Genomic DNA, 19,981 nt, shown 5'->3' with positions numbered 1-19,981 from the left:
CTGAAAAAGACGGACGTTCAACTTTCAAAAGGAAGAGGTCGTACGTTAGAACCGGATTTAAAAGAACTTATTAAAATCATAAGGACTTCAGAATAAAAGATCAACTCTAGAATATTTTTAAATAATAAGGAGTCAGATTATCTCAATTTAGATGAATAGACATTAAAGAGAATAATTGAGTATATAAGGAACTTTGGATTCGAAAGGAACAGGTTACCAGTCAAAGACCGGACGCGCAAAAATATAAAATTTTCAAATGTTTGGACGAACGCTATTTACGTTTGGTAAGGAATTAAAGAAAATGACGAACGTTCGGTTTAAGACCGAACTCTTTATTAAAGCGAACGCTCGGTATATGACCGAGCACAAATCATGACGAACGCTTGGCAAAAGGCCGAGCGCTCTTTAGGACGAACGCTCAATATGGAACCGAGCGCTCTTTAGGACGAACGCTCAATATGGAATTGAGCGCTCTTTAGGACGAACGCTCAGTATAAGACCGAGCGTTACTTATTTATAAAGTTTCAAATATTTATAAACATCTAAGCTGCACGAACGCTCAGACATTCAATTGGGGACGCTCGTTCACGAGCAGAATTCTTTCCAAATGAAGGAATCCCATTCTAGTTATTTTAAGGAAAACCGAGCGGTCTATGACCGTACGATGACGAGCGTCATTTATCAAAGGGAAGATTTAAAGTTTCAGATTTTTCAACCTTAACAGAATTTTCCAGATTTCAAATTTATAAACTTTATAACTTTCATTCCAGATTTAATTCACCTTAAATATCATCATCATATAGATCTCAACATTTTAATCATTCCAACTATACAATAACCATACTCCATTCATATGTAACCAAATCAACATGCATTTCAATCAAAATCAACACATATATAATACATACAAACAGTGCTTGTTCATGACAGATCAACCAAAACCAGAAATCATATCAGATATCAGTAATCTTCCATAACAGCTCAAACTTCAGATTTATCATACATGCAAATCAGAACATATAACATACAGTATAAATTAAACATATAAGCTTCCCTTACCTGGTCTAGCAGGGAACTCCCTACGCGAACGTTTGTTAACTTGTTCAAACAAAATTTCCTACCCGCAACGTGATTCTCAAGTGTTTCACTAACTCTAACCAAAAAGAACGAAGGAGAACTTAGTGTATATTCTAACATGCAGCTGCATCAAGTTCGCATGCAACTCAGAAAAGGGTTTCTAGGGTTTGAAAGCTTACCGGATGCAGAATTCTAATATGTTCGGTTCCAGTGAAAGCTCACGACGCCGTGAACGTTCCTACGGTTTCAGAAAGTTGATTGGAGTTGAAAGAAATGAGTAATGGTAGAGAGAAGATGAAGGTTCTTAGAGAGAAGTTGGAGAAAAATGGAGGTTTTAGATTCTGAGGAAGAAGATGAATGGTGCAGGTGAGCGGAAGGGTTTTCGAAGATCACTTTTGTTCCTTCCAATTCCAGACGAATGAGCGTCTCACTTTCGGACACCTGCACCTCCACTCTGACTTCCGAAACTTCCAACGTGACAAGTGGCATGCGTGCATGCAGCGCTTGGTGCGTTTTTAATGCACTGAGTGTGTGACGTGGTGCGTGTTTCAGAGAATGATGTGGCACGGTTTTCAGTGCACAGCAGAGGGATTTAGCAGATTTGAAGTGGGCTTTAATGAGATAAGCATTGATTATAGTGTGCATTAATTTGATTTAACACAGAATTATTATTGCTAATTATATAGGGTTTTACATTATGTATTAATATACATGAAAATATACCAGAACAAGTGATGAGAGATATATGCATAATCTTAAGTTACAATAATCCAGTGGAAGAACGAGGAAGTCAGCCATCATAAAGCAACTAAGTGACACTCAAAAGTGGAAACCGAACAAATTTTCGGCTCAAAAGAATAATCGCAAGGATAGTGAGTATGTATAATTCGAGCACGTTGGAGAAAATATATTTCACCGTGAACAGTAGTACCTGGAGGCTGCTGATATTCTTTTGGGCAGGGTGCCCAGCCGATAGTTCATCCTCAGAACTGGGACGGTTTCAGTCCACTTCAGAGCTGTTCCTCACAGGTCGAGATGTGTTGTACAGTAAGAGACCACACAGAAGAATTCCACAGCCAAGCAAAAAAAATGGGCTCAAGCTTGTTCCCTCGGGAAGATATGGTAATGGTAGAGAAAGAATATAAACAGATATAGGCACTGCAAAAATCATAAGCAAACGTAAGCTAAAAAACTATTAAGAAAACCTGAGGTACAAAAGACCTTACGATTCATAGTTTAGAATGCAACAAAGAAGAGTGAGATGCAATGATAACGAGTACCTGACAACATTACTAGAAGAGAAGATACAACTGCAGAAGAAGTTTTTACTGCATTAAGGAGGGATATGTTGAATGCCAAATTGGTAATTATGTAAAGCAGTGGAAGTAGGGGAGCGCCATCACAACCTAAGCCAGAAATTGAAGAGGAATACACATTATATTAAAACTTAAACACAAAAGAAAGTTAAACCAAGGTTCAAAATCATCTAAAGGGTACAAGACAAAAACTATATATAAATTTATTGATTTCTTACAATTATGAGTTTTAATTGTTTTATATAAAAATGTTAGAAATAACTAAACTCCAAGTAATCTAGTTATAGACGGGGTTAAATCATTGCTTATATACTATTCGGCCTTTTACCTGAAGGACCAAAAGCATCTATAATCCTAGTACATAAAAGGTAAGGTATCGAATATGACATGAACCTTGTGATAGCCACAAGATCTACCCATCGAGATAAGAAAACCCAATGACATATAGACCCACTTCAAATTCCATACCATTAATTAAAACTTGCCCTTGTTATTTTATTTATTAATGCAATTTTGAAAATTCAAGGTCATAAACCCAGGAAAATAATCATACATACACATAGTAACTAATCTTGATAGTGTTTTAACAACAGAAGGTGTAATAAGAAACGCAGACAAGTACTAGAAAACCACGTGAGGATATATATGTATAATTGCATTGCTACCAATTTATTAGATCTTACCTGGTTTACCTAGAAAACAACCGGCACCGCTTTTAAAATATGAAGGAAGTTCAGCAAATGGTATGCCTTTCAATTTTGAAAGTAAAGGCAGAGACAGAAATACGAAAAGAGCCTACAACAAATATCACGTAAACCATAAATGTACCTTTCAATAATTAATCAATTAATAAACATAAACAAGAGACTATCTGGAACTTGCGCCAATAACCATTAGGAAAATTGCCTTGCCAATAAACAACTCAAGTAAGGACCTAATAAATAAGTATTTATTACGTAAACATTTAGGTGTAAGTTGTACTTACAATTGAAGAAGAAATAGGAATAATCAGTTTTCAGGAGCTATTCTAGAAGTTTGTTGTCATAAATTGAAAAACAGCTTATGAACCTATCATCTCATAAATTCTCCAAAACACCTATATGCTTATATTATAAGTTATACCCAAATAAGTTTCAAATTAGCTCTTCCACCCTAAAATGAAGGAGGGCTGCTTATGAAAACTTCAGAAGAAGAAAAACACACTGCCAAGTATCGAAAGCTGACAGAGTATCACATCTCCATTTTGATAAAAATTAGAGATGTGCACAAACTAATCCAAATGAATTCAGACAGAAAAAATTGAACTAAAATAGAAAACCAACTTTTCCATTGGATTGGATATAAAGTCTGTTTTTATTTATTTATTTTTTTCATTTTTATCGTCCCTGTCTGTTTTTTTTTTCATTTTTATCGAAGTTAGAGGTGTGCATATAAACCAATCCAATACATACAGTAAAAAAGGAACTAAAAGAAAGAAAGCCAACTTTTCCTTCGGTTTAGATAGTCTCTATTTTGATTAAGGTTAGAGATGTTCATATACCAATCCAACTGAATACAGACAGTAAAATGAATTAAATAAAAAGAAAATGAGCTTTTTCATTTGGATTGGATCGGTATTCTGTTCCAATTTTAAAATTTCATCTTATCCAAACCAAAAAACTTAACTTGTGCATCTATATACGTTTATTTATTTAATTCTTAAATTACCGTATTTAGAAATTTTAATATTGATTTGACTAATGTTTTATAATCTGAATCTAAAGTTTATATATTATGACGAATGTGACGAACACTTTGAATTACTTTTACAAAATCTATTGGGTATTCTGCGGATTTATTTACGGCCTCCTAATAATACCAAAAGCTTGATCCGATGCAAACCACTTTAACTAAAACAAACAAACTTTGGATAGAATCAAATGACTTTTCTTCTGATTTAATACAATCCACATAAACCCTCAGTCAAAATGTATATGACTAATGCACAGAAAATAGATGAAAAGAAAAGGCAGGTCAAGCAGAGTCCAGAACTTTAAAATAAATGAATAAGAATACTTAGTCGTTCTTGTTCATGTCTATTTCATCGTGGACAGAAGCAAATGGCAGCAACTCATGCTTTAATGTAATTCATGGTGCATTGTTAGTATTGGGAACTGAAGAATGGAACTTTGGGATTATTGTATATATCTTTTGTAAGAAAGATATTCAATGTTTTTGGGATAGTGAATTCAAATCTCTAGAATTAGCAATATAACTCTTACCTATAAGAAATGTTTTTGGGATAGTGAATTCAAATCTCTAGAATTAGCAATATAACTCTTACCTATAAGACAAATATTAGCTAATGTTTCCTTCATGTTCTTTTACCATTATATGTTTTGTTTTGGATGAAGGAAAAAGAATATTTAACAAACATGGCCCTGAAAATTCCTGAGATTTATTATATAAAATATAACCAGATACTAACATTTTAGGGCAAGTTCACATGTACTACAACTAGTACACAAATAGCTTACAATACTCTAATATAATAAGATTCATAAGACTACAACAATCCAAGTATTCTAACAGTTAGTGTTTGCCGTTTGTTGGGGACAAAAAAGAGCAATACATTTTGAAATCATATAAAAAGATAGAAAGCAAGCAAATAATTTGAACTCATGTAAGTTGTTTCACAGTCATTATTCAATTACAAGAGGAAGCAAAGCAACTAATAAGAAATCAGTGATGAAGAAAGAAAAAGCTAACAAAATACTGGAAATAAACGCCATTTGCAGAATTTGAAAGGTACACTTAGTTCATTGCAATTTATGTTGCAAGATGTACCTGAAAGCCAGATCCAAACGAATTGACCACAAATATGTCCAGTGACTTGTGCTGCATGTGAACATGTAAGGGACACCAAATCATGCCCATGAATAAAATGTTAATGGAATATGTAGTCCCGTGACCTTATATCCTTATATACCACCTTCCCCAACCCCCACCCAAAAAAAAGGTAAAGGAAAGCATACCTTTAATCGAGTAGCTGAGTCAATGAAAATATACTCCTGACATACAAGAAAACATTGATTATAATGTTCCCCAAGAAGGATTAACTAAAAGTCAACAGCTGTTATTGATTAACCTTGATTACAGAAGCCAAAGCTTGAAAAGCACATGAAATTATCATCAATGCTGGCCAAAAGAACTGAATATCAGAGAGCATTTGACCAGCATTTGAGCCTGTTAGGACTTAGAGAGTATAGGAAAGAAGAAAAGGGAAACAGAACACTTAACTGTTAATCAGTTAAGTGAGGGGCCGGGAAAAGGCCTATATATTAGGACCTTTTATTGTTTCAGTTAGCGAGTTGTGTAGTTTGTATGTGTTGACCGGTCTTAGCACCAGGTAAAGGAGGTTAAGCTCCTAAGATACAGTGTATTCTTGATTCATTGTTGTGAATACCATTCATACTATTCCTTCTTTACAAGTTCTTGATTGTTGTGTTTGAGATAGAGAGAGAGCTTGTTAGGAATTCCTTCCCGAATCCCTACCAGAGCCACTGCAGTGATGGGAAACAAATTATTAGATGGGAGCCATTCCATTTGAAGTGAAAAAAGGAATTTCCTATCAACTAGCATGAGAATTTTACCCCAACAAGCACAACAAAAAATGTATGACAAACATCACAGCTTTTGAGCTTCTACAGACTATTACAAGCAGCTACTGACCTAGGCTGCTTAACGTTTTAATGAAAGCATGCTTAAAGTTTTACATGGAACAATATTACTCAGAAGGTTAGAACAAATGAAGCTTTGATATAAATATTTCAAATTTAAAGAAATTGTTTTGGTGGTTAATCAATTCAATGAGTGGTTAACCATTCCTAAAATGGAAATATTTTGCCAAGAAATTTGGTAACTTTCCCACAATTATGTACCCCTTCAGACCAAAAAAGGGATAATAAACTTACAATATTTTACACCAAAGGAGATAATGTACATAGTGAAATTCTTTCTGTTTATAACAATTATAAACTGATCACAAGTAACTAGTCTATTATTTAAAAAGTAAACTATTTCAGCTCAACAAAAAATGGGACACCAATCGGTCCTTTAGAGGCCCAAATTGATGTTACACATATATCTAAGGGAATACAATGACAGGTCCTTCATTTTTTTTTCAACTGATATTTTCAAGTCAATATCTTTTATCAAAGTTCATCACTGCACACTTTTGGGAATACTTGATTCACATGGGAATCTGACCTGATTAGTGACCTCGGCATGAGAAACTGAATATTGGAGAGTACAGATACGGAATATTGAATTTCTCTGTATTATAAAGTCAAATTACCTTGTAATAGCCACTATGACACCGGAGGCTACAAGTAAACACCCAATCAATTGATTGATTGTGTACTTTCTTTTCAAGAGAAGGCTGGAAAACATTAGCTGCCAAACCAAAAATGTCTGCAAAAAGAAGAATTCATAAACTGGATTTTGAGAAATCAATATTACACATAATGATGCATTAAAATAACGTATGTAATAATAAAGTCTCAGCCAATGCATAAGTCACAAATAGCCACCAGTGATGAATGGGAGAAGATACCAGATTTTACAGCAATATTATCATTCTCTTCCTTCTTAGTTGGAATAAAAGGACAGGCCCAGAGCACAAACCACAAATGTAGCCATGCCATCAGAACATACTGAATAAGTTTAAAAATAATAAGCCTCCTACACTGTTACGTACCTGAGTACGTGAACTTGCCACTCACAACCTTTCACACTCCCACAGGCAATAAACAATGGTATTTGACTGAATAAAACTCTTTATTAAATTGAAAATATTGGTATCACAATAAACATCCAATAACTGGGAGCAGGGTCTCCGTCAGTTACCTGAGAGCCTAACCTCTCTGACAACAGTCCTTTATCAAAAGCTACCTCAACCCTAGGTTCCTCCTTTATTAATACTAATTACTCCTTCCGAAAAAGGTAAAGAATAATAGTAATTATGCCTATTTATTATAATTATCTGGTAAGAATATTTCTATCCTTATTTACTATATTTACTTCTATAATATCCTGAAGTACGTCCTTTGAGTTTCCCGCCTATCCTACTGCTGTCAGATAGAACGCTCGTTGTTGCTTCCACTCGCTTGTCATCGCTCTACTCGCTTAGCCCTCTTTTTCTCTTCCCCCTATCGTTCGGTCATCGTGCTCCCCCCTTTCAACCGTTCGGCCACTGTCCTCTACCGTACGGAACCCTTCTTTCTCTCTCCTATATCTTCTTCTCTCGTAAACTCGCCAGCCCCTAACATTGCCCACCTCCTGAAGATCAACCTTGCCCTCAAGGTTGAAGTCCGGATATTGATCTCGGATGGTTATGGCATCTTCCCATGTTGCCCCGTCCGGCCCTCCCTCTTGCCATTCGATCAACAATTCCTGTCATTCGTCCTCTCCTTGTTGCACCTGCCTTTGATCCAGAACTCTGATCAGCTAGGGAGACGGTCCCTCCATCTCTAAGTCTATGGGTAACTCTTTTTCCACCCTGTTCTCCCCCACGGCCTTCTTTAATTGCGACACATGGAACATTGGATGTATCCGCGCGGCTTCGGGTAGTTGCAACTTAAATGCCACTTCTCCTATCTGCTGTATGACCAGGAAAGGTCCAAAATACCGAGCGGCTAGTTTAGAATGCAGTATGGACGGCATCGATGTCTGTCGGTGGGGTCTGATCTTTAGATACACCCAATCTCCTACCTCCACATTGGATGGTCTCCTTGCCTTGTCGACCTGCCTCACCATTAATTCTTGAGCCCTGGCTAGATGGAGTTTTAGCTGGCTGAGTGCCTCATCCCTCGTCTGTAACTCCTGGCCGACGGCTTCCACTAAGGTTTCCCCGGAACGAACCTGTGCAGGGAGGGAGGAGACCTCCCATATACTGTTTCAAATGGGGTGCATCTCGCCGACTCTTGATAGCTAGTATTATACCAATATTCCGCCCAGGGTAGTACTATGCTCCATTCCTTTGGTTGTTCTGAGCAGAAGCATCTCAGATAACCCTCTAATACCCTATTCACGACCTCAGTCTGTCCATCGGATTCAGGATGATAGGCGGTGCTCATCTTCAGTTGAGTTCCTTGTAATTTAAACAACTCCTTCCAAAAATTACTCAGGAACAGTGGATCCCGGTCACTCACGATAGATATTGGCACCCCATGCAACCGGACAATCTCTTTTACAAACACTTCAGCTACGGTCCGAGCGGAATAGGGATGTTTCAGTAGTATGAAGTGTCCGTATTTGCTGAGGCGGTCTACCACTACCAGCACAGCATCATACCCGTGGGACTTGGGCAACTTAACGATAAAATCCATGCTTATCTCCTCCCAAATGGCGTTGGGTATGGGTAAAGGTTGCAACAACCCTTGCGGAGAGGATGACAGATATTTATGTTGTTGACATACCAGGCAGCTTGCGACAAAGTCAGTTACGGCTTTCTTCATTCCTACCCAATAAAGAGATTGTGCCACCTTGCGATAAGTCCGATATACCCCTGAGTGTCCTCCTGTTTGCGTGGTATGAAACTCGGCTATCAATTTGGGTACCCAGGCCGATCGGCCAGACAGCACAAGCCTCCCCTTATAGTGTAACCTCTCGTGTTCCAGAGTGAACGAGGGATGTGAGTTGGGATCTTTTCTCAAATCTTCTATCACCTTCTTTAACTCTTCATCTGCCTCAACTTCTTCCAGAATCTCCCTGAAGTCTTGCCAGTAAGGTCGGGCCACAACCCTCAATTCCTTTTCTTCCTGCGGATCATCCTCTTCCTTCCGTGATAGGGCGTCTGCTACCTTGTTGGTGACACCTGATTTGTACACAATTTCAAAGTCATAACCCAGGAGCTTCGCAATCCAATTCTGCTGATTCTGAGTGGTGATACGCTGCTCCAAAAGGTACTTCAGGCTCCTTTGATCGGTGTGAACCACAAACCGTTGTCCCAAGAGGTAGGGCCTCCAGTGTTGTATGGCTAAAACCAATGCCATTAATTCCTTCTCATATATCGATTTACTCAGTGACCCCTCGGATAACGCTTTACTAAAGAAAGCTATGGGTTTCTTTATTTGCATGAGTATCGCTCCTATCCCTCTTCCCGATGCATCACACTCAATGTGGAAAGGCTGGTCAAAATTAGGTAGAACCAGCACCGGTGCAGTAGTGATGGCCTTCTTTAACCTTGACATAGCTTCCTCGGCTTGCTCCGTCCATGCAAACTCCCCCTTTTTAAGAAGGTCGGTCAAGGGTTTGGCAATCTTCCCATAATCCTTCACAAACCTCCTATAGTATCCTGTCAAACCCAGAAATCCCCTCAAGGCCTTCACTGTCTTAGGTTTTTCCCAGTCTATCACGGCCCTTACTTTTTTTTTCGTCCATTTCTACACCCCTCGCGGATATCCGATGACCCAAATATCCTATTTGAGTTTTGCCGAACTCACATTTCTTTCGGTTGGCCACCCACCTATTGGTCACGAGTTCCCTTAGCACCGTCCCCACATGCTCTAAGTGCTCCTCCCAGGATCGGCTATACACCAATATATCATCAAAGAACACCAGTACGAATTTCCGCAAATAAGGCTGCAGCAGGCTGTTCATTGCACTCTGGAATGTGGCTGGCGCGTTGGTGAGGCCGAATGGCATAACCATGAATTCGTAGTGACCCTGGTGCGTCCGGAAGGCCGTTTTCTCTATGTCTCCATCTCCCATTCGGATCTGGTGGTAGTCTGACTTCAAATCCACCTTTGAGAAATATTTGGCCCCTCTCAGTCGTCTAACAATTCCTCTATCAGTGGGATAGGGAATTTATCGGGTACCGTGGCTTGGTTAAGGGCCCTATAATCCACACAAAATCTCCAGCTGCCATCCTTCTTCTTCACTAATATTACTGGACTCGAATATGGACTATTGCTCGACCTTATGACGCCCGTTTTAGCATTTCGGCCACCTGTTTCTCAATCTCCCCCTTCATCACATGGGGGTAATGGTACAACCTTACATTCACGGGATCCGTACTCTCTTTTAATGGAATTTGATGAACCATGCCCCTATCTGGCGGGAGTCCGCTCGGTTCGTGAAATACGCTCGCGTGCTGATCCAAAATTCGAGTCATGTCATGCGTCTGCTTCTTTGTCATCTCCGGACCGAACGGTCCTTCTCTCGACCGTACGGTTTTCTTTCCTCGTCCTTTTCTGTCTCCCCAAGCTCCCACACTAGCAACCAGACCTCTACTTCTTTCATTTTGAACAATGCTTCGGGTTCCACCACTCTCCGAGTTAAAGTAGGATCTCCTTTAATGGTCATGTTCCTCCCTACTTGACCGAACACCATGGTTAGCGTGCCCCAGTTTAATGTTACTTCTCCCAGCTTAGCCAGCCATTCTACCCCCAGTATCACGTCAACTCCGCCCAGTTCAAATAGGTGGAACCGTTCGGTGATCACCGCTTCTCCCATGCGAATCATTACTTCTTCACAACAACCCCTCGTCTCCTTTCTCTGCCCATCTCCCAAACTCACCCTATAGGGTGGTGTATCTACTACGGGTAGTGCCAGTTCCTCTACCAATTCTTTCCTTATGAAGTTGTGGCTGGCGCCACTGTCAATCAAAATCAGTACCTGTTTCGTTCCTATCTGTCCATGCAATTTCATCGTTCTGGGCTGGGTGAGCCCTCCTGTCGAGAATGCCGATAGCTCCATTTGGTCGAGTTCGGTCTCAGCTTCTTCTTCCCCGCTTGATTTCTCGTCTTCGGCCAATATCAGCATCGAAGACTCCTTTCCGGACAACGATGGCCTGGACCGAACGGTCCCCCACACCTGAAACACCTCCCTTCTTCCCTTCGTTTGACATATTCAGCGTACGGTAAATCCCGCACGTTCCTTTCTTGGTTGTTTGAGAACGTTCGTTCTCCTTCTCGCCTCGGGATCCCTTCCTTTCCTCCTGTCTGCCCCCTCTCTGCGATTCCCGTTCGATTCTGATTATGCCGACTGGCGTTCGTCCTCATTACTGAACCGCTCGGTTTTCCCCACGTCTGGCTCTTGCTTATGATTCCTCCTCCAGCCTTTACGCCCCCTTGGAACTCTTCCACGTCCTTTGCTAGTCTCGTTACGTCCATCAATTCCCTCGGGTCAAGCAATCGGAGTTGATTACGGATCCCCTCCTGCAATCCTGCCATGAAGTATCCCATCAGCTGTGCGTCAGGTATTTTTTCTGCTTGGCCGACCAACACTTCGAATTCTTGGATGTATTCTTCCACGGTCCCTGATTGTTTACAGGCCGCCAGTCTCTCGAAGATCGTTCCCCGGCTTCTGCCTCCGAAACGGTTCACCAACGACTCCTTTAATCCGGCCCACGAGCGGTTCCTGGCCTTCTCCCTCCAAAACCTGAACCAGTGTCCCGCGATTCCCTCCATGCTGATGTAGGCTAGGTGCAGCTTTTCTTCCTCCGGCACTCCTTGCAGTTCAAAGAATTTGTCCGCTCTATAGATCCAATTCAAAGGATCGCTGCCTTCGAAGAAGGGTAAGTCTACCCTTCTCCTCCAATACGGTTGCTCCTCTCGGGTACCCCCATCTAGCCCGCTACCTTCTCTCTCGTCCTCCTCATTCCTTCTCCCGTTGACAGAACCCTGACTTCCATCAGGATTTCCCTCATGTCGTCGACCTCGCTCTCCTATCACCTTCACCAGTTCCTGGACTGCTGCCTCCAGTCCTCCCATGGAGATTTCTATGACCACCAATCTTCCTTAAATGACATTCACTCTTCCCTCCATGATGATTTTCCCTCGTCTCTATTAGGATCCGGCAGTTTCCTCCCTTGACGATCCGGCAGGTCAGACCAATTGTTACGTACCTGAGTACGTGAACTTGCCACTCACAACCTTTCACACTCCCACAGGCAATAAACAATGGTATTTGACTGAATAAAACTCTTTATTAAATTGAAAATATTGGTATCACAATAAACATCCAATAACTGGGAGCAGGGTCTCCGTCAGTTACCTGAGAGCCTAACCTCTCTGACAACACTCCTTTGTCAAAAGCTACCTCAACCCTAGGTTCCTCCTTTATTAATACTAATTACTCCTTCCCAAAAAGGTAAAGAATAATAGTAATTATGCCTATTTATTATAATTATCTGGTAAGAATATTTCTATCCTTATTTACTATATTTACTTCTATAATATCCTGAAGTACGTCCTTTGAGTTTCCCGCCTATCCTACTGCTGTCAGATAGAATGCTCGTTGTTGCTTCCACTCGCTCGTCATCGCTCTACTCGCTTAGCCCTCTTTTTCTCTTTCTCTATCGTTCGGTCATCGTGCTCCCCCCTTTCAATCGTTCGGCCACTGTCCTCTACCGTACGGAACCCTTCTTTCTCTCTCCTATATCTTCTTCTCTCGTAAACTCGCCAGCCCCTAACATACACTTTAGAAGTGACTGCTACGTGATACTATAAATATGGCAATGAAATGCTTTATGTGCGATGCCATCAGAGTGAGAGACAGGGCAGCTCAATCCATGAACAAGAATGGACTGTCCTTGAAAAAGTAAACTGGAAGATGCTGGTTGTATCAAAATATTTTTGAAAGACAAAAAATGAGAGTGATAGGTTTTAGAAAACCTTTGGTCAGAGAAACAAAAGTCTTAGTTTCTATGATGCTACAAGTTAATAAAAGTCAACTCTATGATTTATTGTTATTACCAATAAATTTGCCGGTTTAAATCATTGATCAGTGCTATAAGGTCCCCTATTCTGAATATATTACAAAAAACCATCATGCTTCTCAGAAACCATTGACTACACTGAATCAATGGTACATCATTTCAATCAAATTCTCAAATCTTAACTGCTAAAACAAAAGAAGATCTTCTCAAACAAGACCTTACCAAAAGTATGCCAAATGCAAATCAGAAAAAAAAAGTACACTCCACAGCTACATAAAATAAACGGCAGATGTATACTATTTTAAAGAAAGACAAACATGTATTTTTGTTTGTCACCCCCTCTCATCCTTCAATGAAAAGGGCTGCTCAAAATATTTCACATACCTGATTCAATATGGGTATGACTGGTCCAGGAAGTAAGGCTGCAGAGGGTAATCAACATTCATTTCAGAAACATTGAAAACAAACACGAAGGGTATGTTTGGCAGAAAATTAAGAGCAGAGTTAAAATGGAAAGATGTTGATTTTAATTCATTGTAGCTTGGCAGAAGGTGGAAACTCATTTTCAAAGTACTCATCACAAAAAAATTGTAACCTCCGCTTTTGTTCTTTCCTCTAGAAAGATTTCAAACGTCCCAGTCACTTTTTTCATTTCACACTCCTCTATTACTGACTATTAACACTATAAAACCTAACATATTATTTATTTAGTCAAAAGCTCAGACAACTCCAATGGGATGTGCGACCATGGTACTCCCTCTGTTCCACAATGGCTGCACTTTAAGGCATTGCACATCTATTAAGAGCAACAATAGCTACATCACCTTTTTAAACAATTTTACTGAAATAGCTTCGCTCTATCCAATAAATATATTATTTTTAATAAGAAATAGAAACCAATTAATTTGAAGAAAAGAATTAATACTTCATTGAAATGTGAGAACATAAGTTAATTTATAACTTTTTTTTTAATGTGGCTAAAATTGCAGTCATTCTACACGCACACCCTCAACATTATAAAAAAAATGGGTCTTATAAATAGGAGTGCGGTGAGGACACTGAACACACAATAGACACCATTAAAAGCTTTTAATCAATTAAAAAACCACTAGAAGGAGTTTAATTTCATTCACACTGTGACATTATAAAAATATTTACATTGCATCTACAGTCAAGTATAGAAAATTTGTTGAGCTTTATAGTAACTATTATAAGATCATCTCTGCTTGATTGAAAGTATAAAAATCTTAGTGGCATGGAAATAAAACACGGTTAAAGACTAAAACACAAGCAAAGTCAGTACCTCCAGCAGACATTCCAGCAACCAATCCCAAAGCTTCCAGAAGTCCAATGGCGACAAAACGCAATTTCGGAATTGCCATCATCTCATCGGTTACTATTCTAGCCCGGTACCGAATATACAAGATGGAGAAATATATAACAACATACCTACGTTACACAAAAACTACAACTGTTCAACGCACTAAGAAATCCCCAAAAAGACAGATTCTCCTAGAGTTAAAACAGCAAACAAATGCATTTACAAGCAGCGACAAAGAGGTTTACCCAAAAGTTATGAACTGGACGAGAAAAAAAGGGTATTCTTTCATGGGAACAAGGGCCAATTTGTAAAGCACGCGATTGGCTACCGCTGATGTAACGGTGACAGTGGAGCTCAATAAGACGAGGTTGGTGCCACTTCCCGATGAACTTGCGTTTGAAGCACGAATTCTGAGTGCGGTTGGGTGGTGGTGGACATGGTTGCGAGTGAATCGAGCGTTGCCGGAAAAGTGTAACGGTAGCTTCGAAGACAGTGACATCTGAGGGCAACATCATCGAGACCGGACGTTCCCTACGAACGACCACTAACTATTAACGATCCTTACCTGAGACAAGCATCATCCAAACCGAGCACTACCTATGAATGATCACTACCTGAAACATGCATCATCACGACCGATCACTACTTATTAATCGATCGCTACCTCAGAACAAATATCAAGGCCGATCACTCCCCATAAACGATTGCTACCTCAGAGCAACATCACCCAGTAAAGATCATTCCTTATAACGATCGCTATGAGACAGAACACTATAAGGACGAACGTTTTGAGTCTTGGTTGAACGCCTAGAGCACTTTGCCGAACACCTAAATTACTGGCCGAACGTATTCAAACTAAACCTCAGGGTACCAAATTAAGACCGAACACTAGCTACTTGAGAACAACTATCATCGAGAGGAAAGGCTACCTAATGACGCTCGCTACCTGATAACAATTAACATCAAGACCGAACGCCACTAAGATGAACGCTCGCTACTACCTATGGACGCTCTCTACCTGAGGAAACCTGAGAACATTTATCATCAAAATCGAAAGTTACTTATGGGCGCTCGCTACCTGAGAACAAATAATATGAAGACAGAACGATTAAGATTCAAACCTAAGAATATCATATGAAGGCCGAACGCTACAATCACTAATTCACCAAACCGAACGCTACACATTGCTTCATGAGAATACTTAATTAAGGACGAACACCTAAAATTACTAATTCACTGTATACAGTTTGGACGAACGTCTAATATATTACTAACTTTACTTAAGGACGAACGCGAACGCTCGTTACCTTAGAACACCAAAACCGAACGCTCGTATTTTTTGGCCGACCACTAATTGGTCGAGCAAATTGGACGAACGTCCAATTTTGACTCACCAAAATTGGACGTACGCGCGTTCTGCAGAATTCTGCAGAATTGCACCAGATTCCAGAAAACCCCATTTTTCATCCCCTTCATTCCAGATTTGCATCAAAAACAGATTATCTCAAAAATCAAAGAAATAAATCCAACTCCCCTTGCCTCTTGAAGACTCCCTTTGTAAGGTTTGGAATCTATCTCCCCCAAGACGTGCAGTTCAAGATCTCCTTGCAACTTTAGTAGATCTCCACTTCACCTCTCCCAGATCTTGCATCAAGGACTCCACTCTCACAAGATGCCCAACCCAAATCCTCCTCTCCGCATTTTTTAACGTCAGTATTGCTTCCCTTGAGTGCTCTTTGGACGGTTGAAAACGGAAGAAAGGGTTCCTTTCCTGTGGCTGCTCTCCCTGGTGCCAAAAAATGAGACCCTCTCCTTTTCTCTCCTTCCAGTAATAATTGCACTTCCAATAATACAAGAAGTAGGTGACTGCCCTGTCCCCACCACTTAAAATATGCGGTCCTTACATGTGGTAGGGTGGAACCTAATGGCAATGGCTTTGCAAAGCAGTAGAGGCCACCACGAGTGCATAACCCGCCATAGCTCGGTAATCATTCTAGTCCGGACGAGTCGGTCTATAAAGCAACGGGTCGGGGTATAAAGTAACAAGTCTTGTGATGTCAGTTTACCATGTTTTGATGACTTTTGCACGTCGTGTGAGATTGTATAACATGCTTTTTATATCTAGCTCACCCTTGCTTGTTTATTGCTTGTGTATGTTTCTTTGGTGATGATCATCCACTTGGATGGGAGCAGATGGCGAAGAGGATACTTTGGGAGCAGCTCTTGATGGAGATGGCAGTGTTGCAGCTTAGATTTGCTAGTTTTATTCCATGATTTCATGTTATTTGGAAGAACTTTTAAGTATTTAAAGTTTTAAATTTTCCGTATTTTCTAGGGAGAAATTCTAATACTCTAGTTGTCAATTTCGCACTATTCTAAGGATGACTGTAATCCTTAAATACTCTTGACTGTTTTCCTATATTATGCATGATGACGTCTTTATTATATATGCATGACGTATATAATTGGGATGCCACACATCTTACAAAAACAATAATGCACCAAATAAAAATAATAGTTGGATTTTCATTTCATTGGGCACTTACTCAGCACGATGCGATGTGTCTTAATATATTTCTTTTCTTTTTATCCTTATTATATGTTTTATGTTTATGTAAAATCTAAATCCTTTGTTCTGTCAAATAAAAGTAGTTGTGTCAAAACTATTTTTAAGAAAACTTATCAAAACAATTGGTTTGCTAACATACATAAGCTCTCTTTTTTCAGTTAGTTGATATATTTTAGCAGAGTGTACTGAATTTTAGTAGACAATATATTATGGTATCTAAGTTTCAAGGTCAATGATATTTGAATAATTTTCATCAATTATTTGTTATTAAAGTGGAAAACAGATTAACGAAAAACAAATAGCGGTGTCACGAGTTGTGTGTGGGTGTGAGAAATGACGGAGATGAGAAATAAACAAATTGGATTAGTGAGAAATGTGAGTGTTTCTAATTTTTTCGATTGGAACTACTAGAAATGATGGAGAAAATGTTAGAGTGAGAGAGGTGAAAGAGAAAGGGTTGAGAGAAATGAAGATTGAGAAGAATAAGAGATAAAATAAAGGTGAATAAAGGTTTGGAAGTTTCTTGTCTTTTTAGTTTTAAAAATGAAAATTATTCAAATACCCTTAACCTTAAAACTTAAAATCCATAATATATGAGGTTATTTTTGTCTACTAAAATTCCGTACACTCTGCTAAAATGTATCAACTGAAAAAAAAACTACAACGTATATATATATATATTATATATATATATATATATATATATATATATATATATATATATATATATATATTGTTATGACCCGACTATAACAAAAAAAATTATTATTAAAATAAAATTCATTTTTTAACTGCCCTAGATGCATCCTCGTTCAATTTACTCTTAATTTATTCCATGTTTGGAATTTGAAAATAAATTCTATAAGTTGTTGGGTTATGCTTTAAATCATTTGGACGGATGTATTTCGTTTTCTTAAATATATTTATTTAATAAGTACAATAGTAATATTTTATCACATAATATACAATGTTAAATATTTTTTTAAGTTAAATTTTATATTTCTTTTATTTTTATAATTTAAAAATAAATAATGTTAATATCTTTTATGTTAAAATTGGAAATGACTTGGTGTTAATCTATATATTTAGAGTTTTTATTATTTTTATTTTATTTAGACAAAAGACTCAACAAAATTTCTAATAGAATAAGAGGAGTAGAATAGAAAAAAAAAAGTCTTTGATTTAAAAAAAAAATACTCCTTATATATCTTTTAAAAAAATAACATTCTTTTTGTGTAATAAGCCAATTGGAAACCTTATTGATCCGTTGTTTACCGGGTAAACGATTAGCCTTTTGACAACGTGTTTTCACATTGACATTTTCTTACTAATCGATAGATGTTGGAAAAACTTTTTTACTCCCGACCAGATCTTCCTCTATTTATATATAAAAAAAATAGGAGTGTTCACAATTAAACATGTTAAAAAAATATCGGATGATAAACGACTTTTATTTAGTGAATCGATGCAAAACTATACCTTGGGAATCCTATTGTCCCAAGTCACCAAGGTCGGCCACAACTTGGACGAACATGTTTGCAATCGGATAGTATAAGTCCTCAAACAAAACACGAATTTATTCGCGGCGTTGGTTAGCTGATTATGCGTAACTGCTTATCTGTAACCGCATGCTATGATATCGCGCTCTGTATGTCGACTATCCTGTGCGTCGACATGAATAGGCGACTTGTCGTGCGTTGTGCGAACGTTATGTCGCGACATCACTATTTGGTTGTCGAGGACCAAGTGGTTGACGACAATACGCGATCGCACAGTATTACGATCTTTAAGAAGGCCTCGTATTGGTTTAACTGTCACCAGGTCGCCCGAGTTACCGGTCGACCATTGGAGGATTAGGTATCCTATGCAGTAAAAACTTCTTCTGCAGTTGTATCTTCTCTTCTAGTAATGTTGTCAGGTACTCGTTATCATTGCATCTCACTCTTCTTTGTTGCATTCTAAACTATGAATCGTAAGGTCTTTTGTACCTCAGGTTTTCTTAATAGTTTTTTAGCTTACGTGTGCTTATGATTTTTGCAGTGCCTATATCTGTTTATATTCTTTCTCTACCATTACCATATCTTCCCGAGGGAACAAGCTTGAGCCCATTTTTTTTGCTTGGCTGTGGAATTCTTCTGTGTGGTCTCTTACTGTACAACACATCTCGACCTGTGAGGAACAGCTCTGAAGTGGACTGAAACCGTCCCAGTTCTGAGGATGAACTATCGGCTGGGCACCCTGCCCAAAAGAATATCAGCAGTGTGAAACCCTGATAAATTAATATATATATACAAATCCATTCTCTGATCACACTTTTAAATGCACTGTGCCACGTCAAATTCCACTCTTTTCCTCTCTGCATGCACTAATGCCATCTGTCACGTTGGAAGCTTCCAAAAGCTGTAGTGGAAATCAGGTGGCAGTACGTGAGTGCACCATCGTTTGACGAGGGAGAGAAAAACAATTTCCCTGAAAACACTTCTCTTCCTTCCATGCAATCTTCTTCTTCCTCAAGAAATTCTGGCCTTCCATCTTTTCTGAATTTTCTCTGAACTCTTTCATATTCTCTCTAAGATAACTCACCTTCATCTCCTCCAATCTCATTTCAGACACCGTAGGAAACCTCTCTGCACCGTGAGCATTCTTCTGAACCGAACAGAACTGAGAACTGAACTGGTAAGTTCTCGTCGCTGCACTTTCATCTATTTAGTTCATGCGAACCAATTTCTGGTTGCATGCATGAGTTATAGGTCTGAACCTTATGTCATTTTGGTTTATTAGATTTAGTGAGAATCTTGGAGTGACTCGTTGGGTAGAAAGCCGTGAGAGCACTAGAGAAACCATAAGCATTTGGGAGTTCACTGCTAGACCAGGTAAGGGAAGCTTGAGTAATTTAATTTAACACTTGTTTGATGTTTATGACAGCAATGAAGTGTACTGAATGTTTGAATTGTATGAAATCTATGAATTTTGGAGTATGCAAGCACGAGTCTATT

At 38.9% G+C, this 19,981-nt stretch overlaps 1 protein-coding gene across 1 annotated transcript; it reads right to left on the bottom strand.

Moving 5' to 3' along the window:
• Positions 1-1,725: 1,725 nt before the first annotated feature.
• LOC148191317 (protein CLT2, chloroplastic-like) lies at positions 1,726-15,121 on the bottom strand. Its single transcript, XM_088101367.1, has 11 exons — positions 14,662-15,121; positions 14,399-14,544; positions 13,480-13,517; positions 6,730-6,845; positions 5,908-5,935; positions 5,521-5,628; positions 5,408-5,443; positions 5,220-5,270; positions 3,077-3,188; positions 2,358-2,483; positions 1,726-2,235 (listed from the first exon to the last, which is right to left on the bottom strand). The coding sequence occupies exons 1-11, from the start codon at positions 14,913-14,915 to the stop codon at positions 2,078-2,080; spliced, it is 1,173 nt and encodes a 390-aa protein (XP_087957493.1). The 5' UTR covers positions 14,916-15,121; the 3' UTR covers positions 1,726-2,077.
• Between the last annotated feature and the right edge of the window lie 4,860 nt (positions 15,122-19,981).

The sequence above is a fragment of the Vigna umbellata genome, chromosome 11 (genome assembly GCF_029865625.1).
Source record: "Vigna umbellata cultivar VRB3 chromosome 11, Vumbellata_1.0, whole genome shotgun sequence".
NCBI lineage: Eukaryota > Viridiplantae > Streptophyta > Magnoliopsida > Fabales > Fabaceae > Vigna > Vigna umbellata.
This window is presented reverse-complemented; position numbering and strand designations above follow the sequence as displayed.

Bases quoted from the DNA above. Each gene is read 5' to 3' on its own strand.
- LOC148191317 (XM_088101367.1), bottom strand. From the start codon at position 14,915: ATGTCACTGTCTTCGAAGCTACCGTTACACTTTTCCGGCAACGCTCGA. The intron at 5,444-5,520 runs GTTAATCAATAA...CTTGTATGTCAG, and splicing joins CTTTGGCTTCTGTAATCAAG to GAGTATATTTTCATTGACTC. The intron at 2,236-2,357 runs GTACTCGTTATC...TGATTTTTGCAG, and splicing joins TCTTCTAGTAATGTTGTCAG to TGCCTATATCTGTTTATATT.